General features: G+C 36.6%; 1 protein-coding gene across 6 annotated transcripts in view; it reads left to right on the forward strand.

Annotated features, from left to right (window-relative positions):
- The window catches only part of SBF2 (SET binding factor 2), a 451,285-nt gene that overhangs the window by 414,697 nt on the left and 22,021 nt on the right, over positions 1 to 14,567 (forward strand). For all 6 annotated transcript variants that reach the window (XM_005661131.4, XM_003122980.6, XM_085012070.1 and 3 more), the window contains 2 exons: positions 1,530 to 1,631; positions 2,324 to 2,509. In XM_005661131.4, the coding sequence (XP_005661188.2) occupies positions 1,530 to 1,631; positions 2,324 to 2,509 (288 nt within the window). The remainder of the gene's footprint in view (positions 1 to 1,529; positions 1,632 to 2,323; positions 2,510 to 14,567) is intronic.

Raw genomic sequence — 14,567 nt, forward strand, 5'->3', positions numbered from 1 at the left:
AGGATGCTAAGGAGAATATTATTTTTAGTTAGACATTCTTTGATATAGAACAGGTTTAATCCACATGTGTTTGTGGGGCTCCTGCTTTGTTGTCGACAGAGTGAGGATCCAGGAATGAGTGTGATTTCTAGGTGACTCCAAGAGCCTTTTACTCTTTCTCACTTTTGTCCCTGCTTGTTCCATATCTCTAGGTTTTAGCGTCACCCCCAAATCAGCCCATCAAAGGCACAGTGGATACACTGAAGCCTAAGGTTTAGGGGAAAATCACAAATACTTCCTTCAGCTAAGTCGAGCTTGAGATGTTTTTAATTGAACTCTTACTGAGAAATTAAGGAGAAATAGGTATGCCAGCACACATAACCCACATTTCTTCCAAACCACAGAAAGAAAGGTATTTATGACATGCATGTTTTAGACACTGACGCAGACATTTGGCCAAGAGCCTCTCTGCAGTATAGCCTTCAGCCCTGTCTTTAGGCTCCTATGCTATGTCCATTACTCCTACTCCCCCTGCAGGAGTTCTCAGCCCTTCTATCCTCTGTCCCCATCCACCTCCAAGCCTCCCACCTCTCTTGAGGAGGAAAAAGAGTTGTTTCCTACAGTATACTGAACTAAAGGGCCAAAAAAAAAAAAAGCCAGGAAATGATGTGAGTACTCAAGGCAATAACTATTCTCAAGATTCTTAAACTCTAGGAAAACAGTCACATTTACAATTAGCTTGAAATCTATATCAGGCTATGTTAGTGACTTAAGGTTAAGACAATTAGGATACTTTGGGTACTCATGGAAAGAATTGATCAATATTCCCTTCTGTCCCTAAGCTGTGAGCTCCAGCCTCCACCCACCACCCAGCCTATCCGTTTATGTTTCTAGTATTCTTTGTTCTACTTCAAAGAGGATCCTTATCCCAAGTTAGTGACTAAAAACAGTGAGAAACACTGCCCCACTTGAGATATTGGCAATTTAAGTTAACTCAGAGCAAATGCTAAGCCTGGTAATAGCTGTGTTGTAGGAACAGTGAGTGAGGAGCTTCCCGTTCCTGGAAAGGACATGTGCCTTGTTTCCGTGTTTAAAGTAGCCCAGCTCTGTTTAAAATATTGGGGTAGGGGTGTTTTGTTTTAGTTCAGAATTGGAGTCATTCTACGGATTATGTCAAGTGATGCTTAAATTTTTTTTAAACCAAAATGTTAGACGCCTAATTTTGAAATCAATATTCTCTGCTTACACCTTAATTGTTCAGTAGGGACTTTGAGTCAGCTGGCTTGGCTTAAGAAGCTGACCCAAGCCATAGCAGTGACAATGCCAGTTCCTTTACCCACTGTGCCACCAGAGAACGCCAACACATTGTTTATTGTGTTTATACTTGACTTTGACTAAGAACTTTAAGTATATAAAAGTTCCTGTGGTTCTTCTGTCCAAAAGATTTTTCCCTAACTTGTTTGATTTACCTAAAGTTGATAGCATATCTGTCTGTTCTTGGGGCTCAGAAAGTACTTGGTCTAATTGTGGCCTCCTTTCCCATCTCTTAGCTCCACAGGGTATTGCAGCTGGCTGTGGTTGTATCAGAAGTACTTGAGAATGGTTCCTCAGTTTTGGTGTGTCTGGAAGAAGGCTGGGACATCACGGCACAAGTAAATTTTAAAACATATTTTCAGATACTTGATTTTATATTTGTGTTTTCAGTTATTTTAAAATTCTGCAGATGATTCTTTTGTATAATGACTAATATGTTTATGGACAGAGAAAGCCTTGTATCAAACACCTCCTGGTATCCATCAAAAAGCTCTGTGCCATGAGCCTCCAAGCCCTACTTAACCTGGAGGGAGCTCTGGCTCCGGGCATCAGGCTCACACCACAGATGCAGCATACAAGCATGATACGGCCTAGAGCATGGACCATCCTTCCCATGTTTTTGTCGGTCCTGTCCCTGGTTCTCTGTGAGCCCCTTCTTTACTCACTCCAGTGTGAAAAGATACAGTGTGAATAAATATTAAAGAATAAAACATTAACCTACATCTGCCACAAAGTAGATTTAGGTTTGAACTGATCCTGTGACCTCATTAATTAATCTAGGAAAAGGTCACAGTCAGCACATTGGCCAAGCAAGGATTAAACTTTTAACACCCTAAAGGAATTTGAATCTGAGTTTTTACTGGAAAGTTTGTAGAATTAATTCACTTAGCTGTCCTGGAGCAATTAGTGAACAATTTTGCCATCCAGGTAACTTGTGAATTAGCTGTCATCAAAAGGAAGTGCTTTGTCTTAGCGCAGGAATTTTTTGAGGCCTGAAAGTAATGAAGTATCTGACCTGCTTGTGCCCTAGGTGACCTCCCTGGTTCAGTTACTCAGTGATCCCTTTTATAGGACACTTGAAGGCTTCCGGATGCTGGTCGAAAAAGAGTGGCTCTCTTTTGGTCATAAATTCAGTCAGCGAAGCAGCTTGACCCTCAGCTGTCAGGGTGGTGGTTTCACTCCAGTCTTCCTACAGTTCTTAGACTGTGTACACCAGGTAAGTAGGGCAAGCCTAAATCAACAGGAAGGGAGCAGGGGGGAAAGAACTAGCATTTATTGAACGGTGCATTGCTGTGCCAGGTACCTTCATGTCACAACTCTGATGGACTCAGCCATAAGACTTGATAAAATCTCAGCGGTGGATATCTGGAAATGGGGTGGGGGGGGAGAAATAGTTGGTTTCTGAATCTAGGACAGGTGAGCTGTTGAGCTGGCCCCAGAAAGAAGTGGTCAGTCCTCTAAATTAACCATCTCCCAAGAAGAGGAGCAGACTTGGGTTTGTGCTCCAAGAAAGTTTGAGCTAGTGTAAAATAGCAAAAATCTCTAGGTGATGGCAGGGCCTGAAATCCAGCACGTGGTCTTGCCAGTTGGGGAGGACCCTAGCTTGTGCCTGAGAAAATAGGATTTAGAGTCTAACCCCTGGAGAAAGAATGAGGGCCCGACCAGGCAAGCCTCTGAAGCGGAGAACAATGGCTCGGTTCTACTGGGTGACATAATCAGGGCTAATCAACAGACCAGACAGAAACCTGGGGATATAATCCAGTAAAACCCACTGGGAGTAGGGGGTGGGGAGACGTGAATGCTCTGGGCTCCCTCCTACCTTCATCTCAGATCTTGGTCAGGATTGGGCTTGAGAATTAAATGGCACTGGGCTTGCATGTTGAAGGCCTTGGCACCAGTGGCTAAATTGGCCCAGGAAAAGCAAGGCTGACACTTTTAGCCTTGTTTCATCTGCACCGCAAGAGTGAATGGGTTCTGGCATGTCAAACATATTTGTCAGAACAGTGAACCTCTTTGAAATAGGTTAGCCTCAAGTATCTATTGGAAATAAAGGTGAAATGTTTTTAGGATCCAGTATTGGAGCTAGTTCTTATGTACGGTTATATTTTGTTCTGTTTTTTATTCTATTAATCATTTGATCAGCTTTATCAATTCATTTCAAATTTTTTAAAACTTTAAAGTGTTGTTCAATTACCATAAACAATTTCAGAGTATCTTATCACCCTGAACACAAACTCCGTACCCATTGGTAACTTTTCCATTGCCTCTGCCCAGACCCCATCCCCCACATACACACAAACTGGTCATTATGTTTTTCATTGTTCCAATCAGCTTCTTACACAAAAGACCTGTTGAATAATTTCAGTTGATTTGAGCAGCATCTGGAGAAGCTGATCACAAGGTTGAGCTTATACTTTTAAACTCTTGCAGCAAATGACACATTTGCTTCCTGTTTGAATATGAACCTTTTTATTCAGACTTCTTTTACCAAATAGATGAGCGAGAAGTTTGAAGCCCATGGTCTCTGAAACAGAAAGGTTAACTGAGACCAAAGGAGAAAAGCAAGCATCTTTTCTCACTTCTAGATAGGTGAAGCACATGAATTCTTCATGAAAGCGCTTATTATTATCTTGCACATTGTCTTATTTTGCTAACCAAATTCACTAGGCCGTTTCCTGCCTCCATGTCTGTATACCACTGCTACCAGCGATCATTACTAATATTTATTATGTGCGAGGCACTGTTCTCAGCACTATATTTTATTTCATGATTCTAAGTAATCTTTGAACCTTTTCCTGACCCTTCATTTGTACTCCTAATGAACTGTATACAGACTTCTTTGGTAGCGTCTTTACACTGGAATATATCAGTGTGTTCATGTGTGTTGCCTTCTACTTAGACTGAAAATTCTTGGGAGCAGGTTCTATGTCGTATTAGTCTTCATATCCTTAATATCTATTACAGTTATAATTTCAGTCTCTGGAATATAGGGGATTCTCAATAAACATGTATAACATTTAATGCATATATAAAAAATTGAAGGACCCCCTTGTTCAGCCTGTCAGCACTCTTCCTTGAGACCATCTAGGATATGCTAGGTAGAATTGCTAATAAAATCTTCTGAAAGCTCAGATATGATTCTATTATTCTCTTTTACAAAAATCTTTAAAGCAAACAAAAACCTTCAGTGGCTCCATATTTTTTTTAAAGAATTACTCTTCCTCATATCCAGTTTGAACATAATGATGTCAAAATTTCACTTGAATTCCCGTCGTGGCTCAGCAGAAACGAATCTGACTAGCATCCAGGAGGACGCAGGTTTGATCCCTGGCCTCGCTCAGTGGGTTAAGGATCGGTGTTGCCGTGAACTGTGGTGTAGGTTGCAGATGCAGCTCGGGCTTGGCATTGCTGTGGCTGTGTTATAGGGTGGCCCCTATAGCTCCAATTCAACCCCTAGCCTGGGAACCTCCATATACTGCAGGTGCAGCCCTAAAAAGACAAAAAAAAAAAAAAATCACTCGAAATGTTCTCAAAGCTCCTTCGTGAATGCATGTTTTGTTCTCAATAAATACACTCAACCAATTTTTACCCCCGCGGCATTATTTACCACTGTTTATTCAGTTGAATACTAGATGAAGCAGTTGACTTTCTTTGCATATCTTTGGTGTATAAAAATGGATATATTTAAATATGAAAATCACAACCCACTGTTCACACTTGAAGAACGTGGAGGATTAGAGACCAAAACGGGGAACATCAGAGTCACATCTCCCATCAAAACCTGACTCTGAGGCATAAATTCAGTAAGAGGAATAGCAGGTAGGTAGAGTCACCCATGTAGACTTTTTAAAATAAGAATTAAACAGAACCCATATCAACTTTTTAAAAAATAATAACTAAAACAAGAATTGGCCGTTTAACAAACTTTTTTATTGAGCATTTTATTTTTTGTCTTTTGTCCTTTTAGGGCTGCACTTGTGGCATATGGAGATTCCCAGGCTAGGGGTCTAATCTGAGCTACAGCTGCCAACCTACGCCACAGCCACCACAACTCGGGATCCAAGCCATGTCTGCTACCTACACCACAGCTCACAGCAACACCGGATCACTGAGTGAGGCCAGGGATCGAACCTGCAACCTCATGGTTCCTAGTCGGATTCGTTTCCACTGCAACACGACAGGAACTCCTTTACTGAGCATTTTAAAATATCATCCATAGACATTTGAAAATATACATATTTTTGGTTTCATGTGTTTTTATCCCAAAATTAACTTACAATTTTTTTCAGCCAAAATAAAAGTTTATAACTATTTCTTTTTTATATAAAATATTGAGGTAAAGTCCTTAAATTTCAAAGGGTGGAGTCCCTCTTATGACTCAGTGGTAATGAACCTGACTAGTATCCATGAGGATGTGGATTCGATCCCTGGCCCTGCTCAGTGGGTTAAGGATCTAACCTTGTGAGCTGTGGTGTAGATTGCAGACAGGGCTCAGATCTGGCGTTGCTGTGTCTGTGGCCTAGGCCAGCAGTTGCAGCTCTGATTCAACCCCTAGCCTGGGAATTTCCATATGCCATGGGTGCGGCCTTAAAGAGAGACCGAAAAAAAAAAAAAAATTCCAAAGGATGAAGTGAAGTTTAAAATAAGATCAACTGTTGCTTCCACGAATGAGATATTAAGACTCCAAAGACAGCTTCCCCCAAAGGAAAACAATTATAAAACCCAGACATGAGGAAAGGAAACTGTTCAACAAAAAGTATTGGAATAACTGAATATCTGTATAGAAAAGTATGAACCCTGACCCTTACGTCATTCATGAAAATTTATCTGAAATGGATCATAGACCAAATAGCTAAAGGAATTCCTTCAAGCTTATAATAAATGATAAAAGAAGAAATCTTGGCATATCAAGAAGGAAAAAAAGAACAACAGAAAGTAAAACATGAATAAATGCAATAGACTTTTCTCCTCTTGAATTTTCTAAATTATGCTTGATGGTCGAAGCCAAAATTACTGCTTCATCAACACTATTTGATGTTCTCAGAATAAGCAGAGGAAATTGTTAAGACAGTCAAATGGGGGAGTGTCAACACTGGTTGACCATAACAAGATATGTAGTATAATATCTAGAACGAGCACTGAAAAAGCTATATAAAGAGATACACTCAAAAACACTATTGTTAAATCAAAATGGAATTCTAAAAAAATGTTCAAGTAATCCACAGAAGACAGGAAAAAGAAAACGAAGAAAAATAGATCAAACTGAAGACAAAAAACAAAATGACAGACTTCAGCCCTATCAATAATTACATTAAATGGAAATGGTCTAAATATAACATGACCTAACCATATGCTTTTGGTAAGAAGCTCAGTTCAAATGTAAAAAAGTAGTGTTATAAAAGTTTTATTTATAATAGCCAAAAGCTGTAGGAAGGAGGGGACAAAATGTCCTAAAATAGGTGAATGGCTAAACAAGCTATGGTGCATCCATACCATGGACTACTACTCAGCAGTGAGAAGGGGTGAACTGCTGATACCATTTGAATGGATCTCAAGAGCATGATGTTGAACAAAAATAAAGCAATCTTAAATGGTCACATACTGTATAATTCCACTTTTATAACATTCTCAAATGATAAGATTATTGAGACAGAGTAAATTATTATTTGCAAGGGTTTGGAGATAGTGGGAGGACGGGAATGGGTGTGACAATAAAGGGATGTGAAAAACACCAGTTGTCCATCTGGTTATATACATGCAATGGAATACTACTCAGCAAGCAAAAGGAACAGAATATTAATGCACATGACAATATGGATGAGCCTTAAAATCATGATCAGTGAAAAAAGTCAGATAAATCTCATCACAAGGAGAAATTTTTTTCTTCTTTTTACCTTATCTGAGATGGTGGATATTAACTAACCCTATTTTGGTAGTCATTTCGCAATATATGTAAATCAAACCTTCATGCTGTGAACTTAAACTTCTACAGTGATGTATGCCAATTATTTCTCACTAAAAATGGGGGGGAAAGCTAGGTAAAAAAGACTACAGACCACACACTACATGATTTCGTTTTTAGGAAATCCTACAAAAGGCAAAATGGTAGTGATAGAAAACAGATAAGTGGTTTCCTAGAACCAGTGGTTAGGGAAGGGGATCACTTCTAAAAGGGCATGAGCAAACTCTTTAGGATGAGGAAACTTTTCTGTAAACTGATTGTGGTATTGGTTACACAAATGTATAACCAAATGACCAGTGAACAAAACCAATCAGCTTAGATTCTTAAAATAGAGAAATTTTAGTATATATAAATTATACTTGAATGAACCTGAAAAAATGTTTTTAATTAGTAAGTTCAACTTCTCAGTAAATTGGAGTTCTAAAGAAGGAAACAGCAGGAGGTAATATATGCATGACTCGGTCACAGCAGAAATTGACAGAACATTGTAAATCAACCATAATAAAAAACACACACAACACTCAAAAATAAAAATAAAAAGGAAACAGCAGATCTCTAGTTTCTCTAGAAAAAAATGTCAGTGTGGTGCCCAGAGAGTACTTATATGCTTGGCTGCCTGCTTTCTGAGAGCAGGGCAGGAATTGGATCCAGGGATATTCCAGTTACGTGTACAAATTCTTACTTTTTTTCATACTGTTTTTAGTCTCATCACTAACTCAGTTGTGCTTGGTGTTCTCAAGTCCAGAGCTTATCAAGTTTGGTTTTTCCAGAGAACAAACCTCTAGTCTCTTGCTAAGAGCTGAGTAAATCGCATGCAAGAAGGTAATCACGTGACTACATGAGTAGGAAAGGACCCTGGAGGTCTCACCACTGCCTCTCTAGACTTAAAACTAGTTCTCATTTTTAGCCACCATTTTACCCCTATAAAGTACTTGGGCCTCTGAGACCTGAGCCTTTCTGGGTTCACAGGGCAAACTGTCAGCTTCTCAAGTCATTTTCATCCTTACAGACATCCCAGTGTAGCTTCTTATTTTCTATCTCTTATTGCTATTCTTCCATTTTCCATCTTTCTGAATCTTGGCCTTTTACTATCTCCCCTCCCTTTCTCCCCACTTCTTTTCTGATTTCTAACCTTTAAAAAATTCCTTTCCTTTAATTGAGGGAGAGTTGCTTAGGGGTGTGTTTGTATGGCTGAATTTCATGGCATAGGTTAAATGCACTATTAAATGTGTTAAATACCCATGTTCAACTTGCCACAGTCTGCATTCCTGAGTATTAGAGTCAGCAGAAGAATCTATTCACAATCAGTAGGAAATGGGAGGTTCTCATGTAAGACATACTGTCTCACAGGTAGAACATCATTATGTTCTAAGTATAATAATAATTACTTGGAATGTAATGCTTGTATTTTATTGCTCGGGGTGGGGTGAGGTGAGTGGAGGTGTGAATAGCCTAGAATGTTGGAAAGTAACCAGTATTCTACTGTTGCTTTGTTTATACCTCTTTAATAGTGTAAACAAAGCAATTTACCATAAACTAAAATGAAGTATGGATTACATTCCTCTTACTTTAGAATACAATACATGCTAAAACTGTGTAGTTATATAAAGCAACTTGGTGTGTATGTTTAAATTCTGGAACTGTTTTTAAGTAAGTTAACATTCAGATGTTCTCTATAAACCAGTTCTGAAATCGAAAACAAAAGTAATGAAAGCTCAATTACTTATAGGTGAATGCTTCACGAACTGTAGAAATTAATATTGTTCAGGGTCTAAAGACCCCTCTAGTATGATTTCAAACCTGGTTGTACCACGTTAAAAAAATTAATTAAAATTAAAATTTTTTAAATTTGCCTGAACTCTTTGCCTTAATACCTTCACACACCATAATCTGAGTGCAGGCAAGTCATGGCAAAATTAGTGTATGACCTTAATTGCAGTATTTAAAGGATGCTTGGCTATGATAGGTGCCAGTTGCTGAAGCAGATTATTTTATTCTGAAAAGGGATTGTTTATTCATTCAAAAACAGAAGACTATAGACTATAGTTAACAAATAGTGCTTCTGATTCTTGCTGACTTAATTATAAGGTAGTGTTTCATCATCTCCTACATACTGGTTTTAGGCATTAGAAAATACCGTCTTGGAATACCTTTCAAGTGAACACTAATGCTTTACATGACTCTGGTTTTTGCCAGACAGTTCAAATTAGTGCCGTCCTCAATCTCTCAGGGGCGCAAAACAGAGCCAGGCCTTAAAACGTTTTTAAAAATAAGTGCGAAATCATGCAGCAGCAAGCGAAACTTCCCCAGGTGTGATGTGTTCACTGCCTGTTAACCATTTCTAGCATGCTGAGTGCCAAAAGGCAGTCCAGGGAAATATGCCTAGACTTGCCCATTAGTACTAATAGAGTTACAAAGAAAACAGATGAAGCACTGATCTTAAATTAGAACTGCCTCATCATATAAAAAGCCATTGTTTACGCCAGTGTATCCAGGTGTCAGATGAATTATAAATGCTAGATCACTGTTTCTTAATAGCAACATCTGGCAGATTTTTTGTTGCTTCTACAAGAAATTGGCTGGAATGATATCATTACAGGATACATCCTTTTCTTAAAATAGTTGAACCAAATTCAGAAGGAAAATACATCCAAAATATAAAATTACCTAAAAAATTTAAAAAAATAATACTATAGGAAGGAATACATGTAATATGAATGAAAATGACATATAAGAAAAGCATCTCCTCTGAGTGCATCCTAGAACTTTTTCATAATTTCCTACTTTGAGAAAAATAAGTAACATAACTTTGCCTTTAAAGTTTATTCAGATTCTAAATTGACTCACTCTGGTCTGGCTTTGTGATACGGTTCTCCTCACAGTTACTGTATGCCAGCATAGGGTCCTATTCCAAAGAGAAAAGCTATTTGCCTTTTGAAGGCATGAGCTTTCCTTGGGAGCACATGTGTGAGGAGCTAAGCTCCAGGTGAGTTATTCTAAAATTTATCCATTAATACTGGCAAAGTAACTACAGTTAATGGATTTGGGGTATATTCAAGAGTTTCTGGTATCTCCCTGCTTCCTAGTCAATGAAAACTGACAAAAATTGACATATTCCAGGCTGTTTTATAACAAAGCACCTTCACATTAGCGCTTTTAACATTTGAGCCCATAAAATAAGTTTGAGTTTGCACATAAGTATCATTAACTAATTTTTAATCTTTAACAAATTGTTTAGCCTCTCTGTGCTTCACTTTATCTCAGAAGAATTAAAAATCTTATATGAATGCAGTTGGCACAGTAGAGGTGTGCAGTTAATATTTGTTAAATCTTAATCTGTGAAATAACAAAAACTAATACTAGCTACCTATTTTTCTAGAGTGTCTAATATCCCTATAGTTTTTAAAATGTTGATACCATTAAATATAGGTCTCTTGTCGTTTAATATTTGTAATTCCTGAAAGCAAAATCCAATTTTAACTTATTATATTTTCTTTCCAAAAAGTTGCTCTTTCCTGGGATTTGAGTCATAGTTTATTTTTATGGGCCTTTAAACTTTACAAAGTACTTAATGGCATATGAACAAAAAAATAAGACGCTGTAAATTCATATTTCTCTGAATTCTGTTTCATATCCTCTTCTTATAAATAAGTGAAATTGGCACATTTTACTACATAATGAAAAACAAAACCAAAATGCTTCAAACAGCTTAATATTAACTATTGTAAATCTGTCTATTTTTTCTCTTCATCAAGATAAATACAAATTATTTTGAACAACAGAATCCAGATGATGACTGAAAGAGACCTAAAACTCTATTCATCAGCATATTTTGGGAAATGCTCACACAGAATTAACTTATAGGCTGAGATGCCTATCATTCTTTATTCTACATAATACAATAATGCTAAATTTAGGTGAAGCAGACTTGCCTTTAGGCCCAAAAAATCTCGTGGCTAGCAATAAAGAAAATAGTGAAACCAAAACAGTTCTTTGAAAAGACCAATGATAAACCTCTAGCCAGACTGATCAAAGAAAAAACACAACTTACAAGTATTAGAAACAAGAAAGATGACATCACTACAGATTCTACAGATGTTAAAATAACCACAGGGGAATACTGTGAACAGTTTTGCATCAATAAAATTACAAATTTGGGTGAAATGGACAATTCCCTAAAAGACGCAAACTATCCTACCCTTTGAAGAAGAGATACATAACTTAAAGAGCCCTATGTCTAATAAGGTGATTGAAATTGTAGTTAAAAATCTTACCGCACTGAAAACTTCAGGCCCAGGTGGCTTTACTGGTAAATTCTACCAAGTATTTATGGAAGAAATAATAGCAATTCTACAAAAACTCTTCCAGAAAATTTAAGCAAAGGGGGTACTTCCCAGTTCAGTTTATGAGGCCAGTATTACCCTTGTCTGACAAAGACAGAAAAAGAAAACTAGATCAATATTCCTGATGACCATATTTTCATATTTTCCAAACAAAATTTCAGCAGATCAGATTCAATATATTTAAAAAGTAATATGCCATGGTCAAATGGGGCTTATTACAGGAATGCACAGTGGATGTCACATTTGAAATCAACCAGTTTGACTCATCATATTAAGGAACTAAAGAAAAACCATATGGTCTTCTCAGTAGATGCAGAAGAAGCATTTGTAACATCCATTCCTTGTGAAAATTCTTAGGAAACCAGGAATGGAATGAAACTTTTTCAAATGATAAATAGTATCTGTTAAAAAAAAACCTATAGCTAACATCACACTTAATAGTGAAAGACAGTGCTTTCTCCTAAGATCAGGAATAAGACATGGATGTCTGCTTCATCACTTCAGCATTGTACTACAAGTCATAGCTCTGCAGTAAGGCAAGAAAATAATAATAGCAAATACATACACATTAGAAAGGAAGAAGTAAAACTATATTCAAAAAAATGTGATTGTCTATGGAATCTACAAAAAAAAGAAAAAGCTGCTAGAAAAAGTGAGTTTAACAAGGCTGCAGAATACATGCCCAGTATATAAAAATCAATACTCACAATAAACCATTGAGAAATTGAAATTTAAAAATCATTACCATTTAAAATAGTGTCAAAAAACATTAAAGAAATCTAGCAAAATAAGTTAAAAACCTAGATACTGAAAACTACAAAACATTGCTAAGAGAAAGTAAAGACCTAAATAAATCAAGAATCCTTGTTGTTGATCAGAAAACTGAATATTTCTAAAATGTCAGACTCCCCAAAATGATCTAAAGATTCAGTGTAATCACAATCAAACTCCTAGTAGACCATTTTGTAGAAAATGGCAAACTTATTCTGAAGTCCATATGGAAATGCAAAGGATCTAGAATAGCTAAAACAACTTTGAAAAAGAACAAAATTAGAGGACTAATGCTATCTGATTTTATTATAAAGCTATATAATCAAGACAGTGTGATAACTAATATAAAGATAGACAAGTAGATCAATAGGACAGAATGGATAAAAGTCCAGAAATAGTTCTATACATATTATGATATATGGACAGCTGATTTACTACAAGGATACAAAAGCAATAGGTAGATATATATCACTTACATGTGGAATCTAAAATATGAGACGGATGAATGTACTTACAAAACAGAAACAGACTCACAGATGTAGGAAATAAATACATGGCTACCAAAGAGGGAAGGGGGCTAGACGAAGAGTAAACTAGGAGTTTGGAATTGGCAGATACAAACTACTATATATAAAATAGATTAGTGGGGGACTTTAACACCCCACATAGATCAATGGATAGATTATTGAGACAGAAAATCAACAAGGAAACAAGGCTTTAAATGACACACTAGACCAGATAGACCTAATTGATATTTATAGAACATTCTATCCAAGAGCAGCAGAATATACATTTTTCTCAAATGCACGTGAAACATTCTCCAGGACAGATCATATCTTGGGCCAAAAAGGAAGCCTCAGTAAATTTAAGAAAATTGAAATTATATCTAGCGTCTCTTCCAGCCACAACACTATGAGACCAGAAATCAACTACAAGAAAAAAAAAAAAAAAAACCCACAAACACCCAGAGGCTAAACAATATACTACCAAACAACCAATGGATCACTGAGGAAATTAAAGAGGAAATAAAAAAAATACCTCAAGACAAATGACAATGAAACATGACAATCCAAAAACCTATGGGACACAGCAAAAGCAGTTCTAAGAGCAAAGCTTATAGCAATACAAGTCTACCTCAGGAAACAGGAAAACTCTCAAATACTCAAGCTAATCTTACATCTAAAGCAACTAGAGAAGAAGAACAAACAAAACCTAAAGTTAGTAGAAGGAAAGAAATCATAAAGATCAGAACAGAAATAAATGAAGTAGAGATGAGGAAAGCAATAGCAATTAATGAAACTAAAAGTTAGTTATTTGAAAAGATCAACAAAATTGATTAAACCTTAGTCAGACTTATCAAGAAAACAAAGAGGGCTCAAATCAATAAAATTAGACATGAAAAAGAAGATACAGTTGACACCACAGAAATACAGAGGATTATAAAAGACTACTATAAGCAACTATATAGCAATAAAATGGACAACTTAGAAGAAATGGACAAATTCTTTAAAAGGTACAACCTTCCAAGATTGAAGCAGGAAGAAATAGAAAAATTAACAGACTAATCACAAGTACTAAAATTGAAAATGAGATTTAAAAACTTCCAAAAAACAAAAGTCCAGGACCAGATGGCTTCACAGGTGAATTCTATCAAACATTTAGAGTTTGCATCTATTCTGCTGAAACCCTTCCAAAAAAATTGCAGAGGAAAAAATGCTTTCAAACTCATTCTGTGAGGCTACCATCACCCTTATACCAAAACCATACAAAGATACCAAATATATATATATATATATATATATATATATATATATATATATATATAATAGGCCAGTATCACTGAAGAATATAGATGCAGATACCCCAACAAAATATTAGCAGACCGAATCCAACAATGTATTAAAAGCATCATACCCATGATCAAGTTGGATTTATCCTAGGGATGCAAGGATTCTTCAATATCTGCAAATCAGTCATACTGATGATATACCACATTACCAAACTGAAGAATAAAAACCATATGATTATCTCAATATATGCAGAAAAGGCTTATGACAAAATTCAACACCCATTTTTGATTAAAAAAAAAAAAACTTTCCAGAAGGTGGGCATAGAGGGAAACTACCTCAACATAATTAAGGACTTATATGACAAACTCACAGTTAACATCATTCTCAATGGTGAAAAGCTGAAAGCAT

Source organism: Sus scrofa, chromosome 2 (assembly GCF_054392235.1).
Source record: "Sus scrofa isolate SSC_HxYL_T2T_F1_AM1 chromosome 2, Sscrofa_HxYL_maternal_Yorkshire_Landrace_v2.0, whole genome shotgun sequence".
NCBI classification, from domain to species: domain Eukaryota; kingdom Metazoa; phylum Chordata; class Mammalia; order Artiodactyla; family Suidae; genus Sus; species Sus scrofa.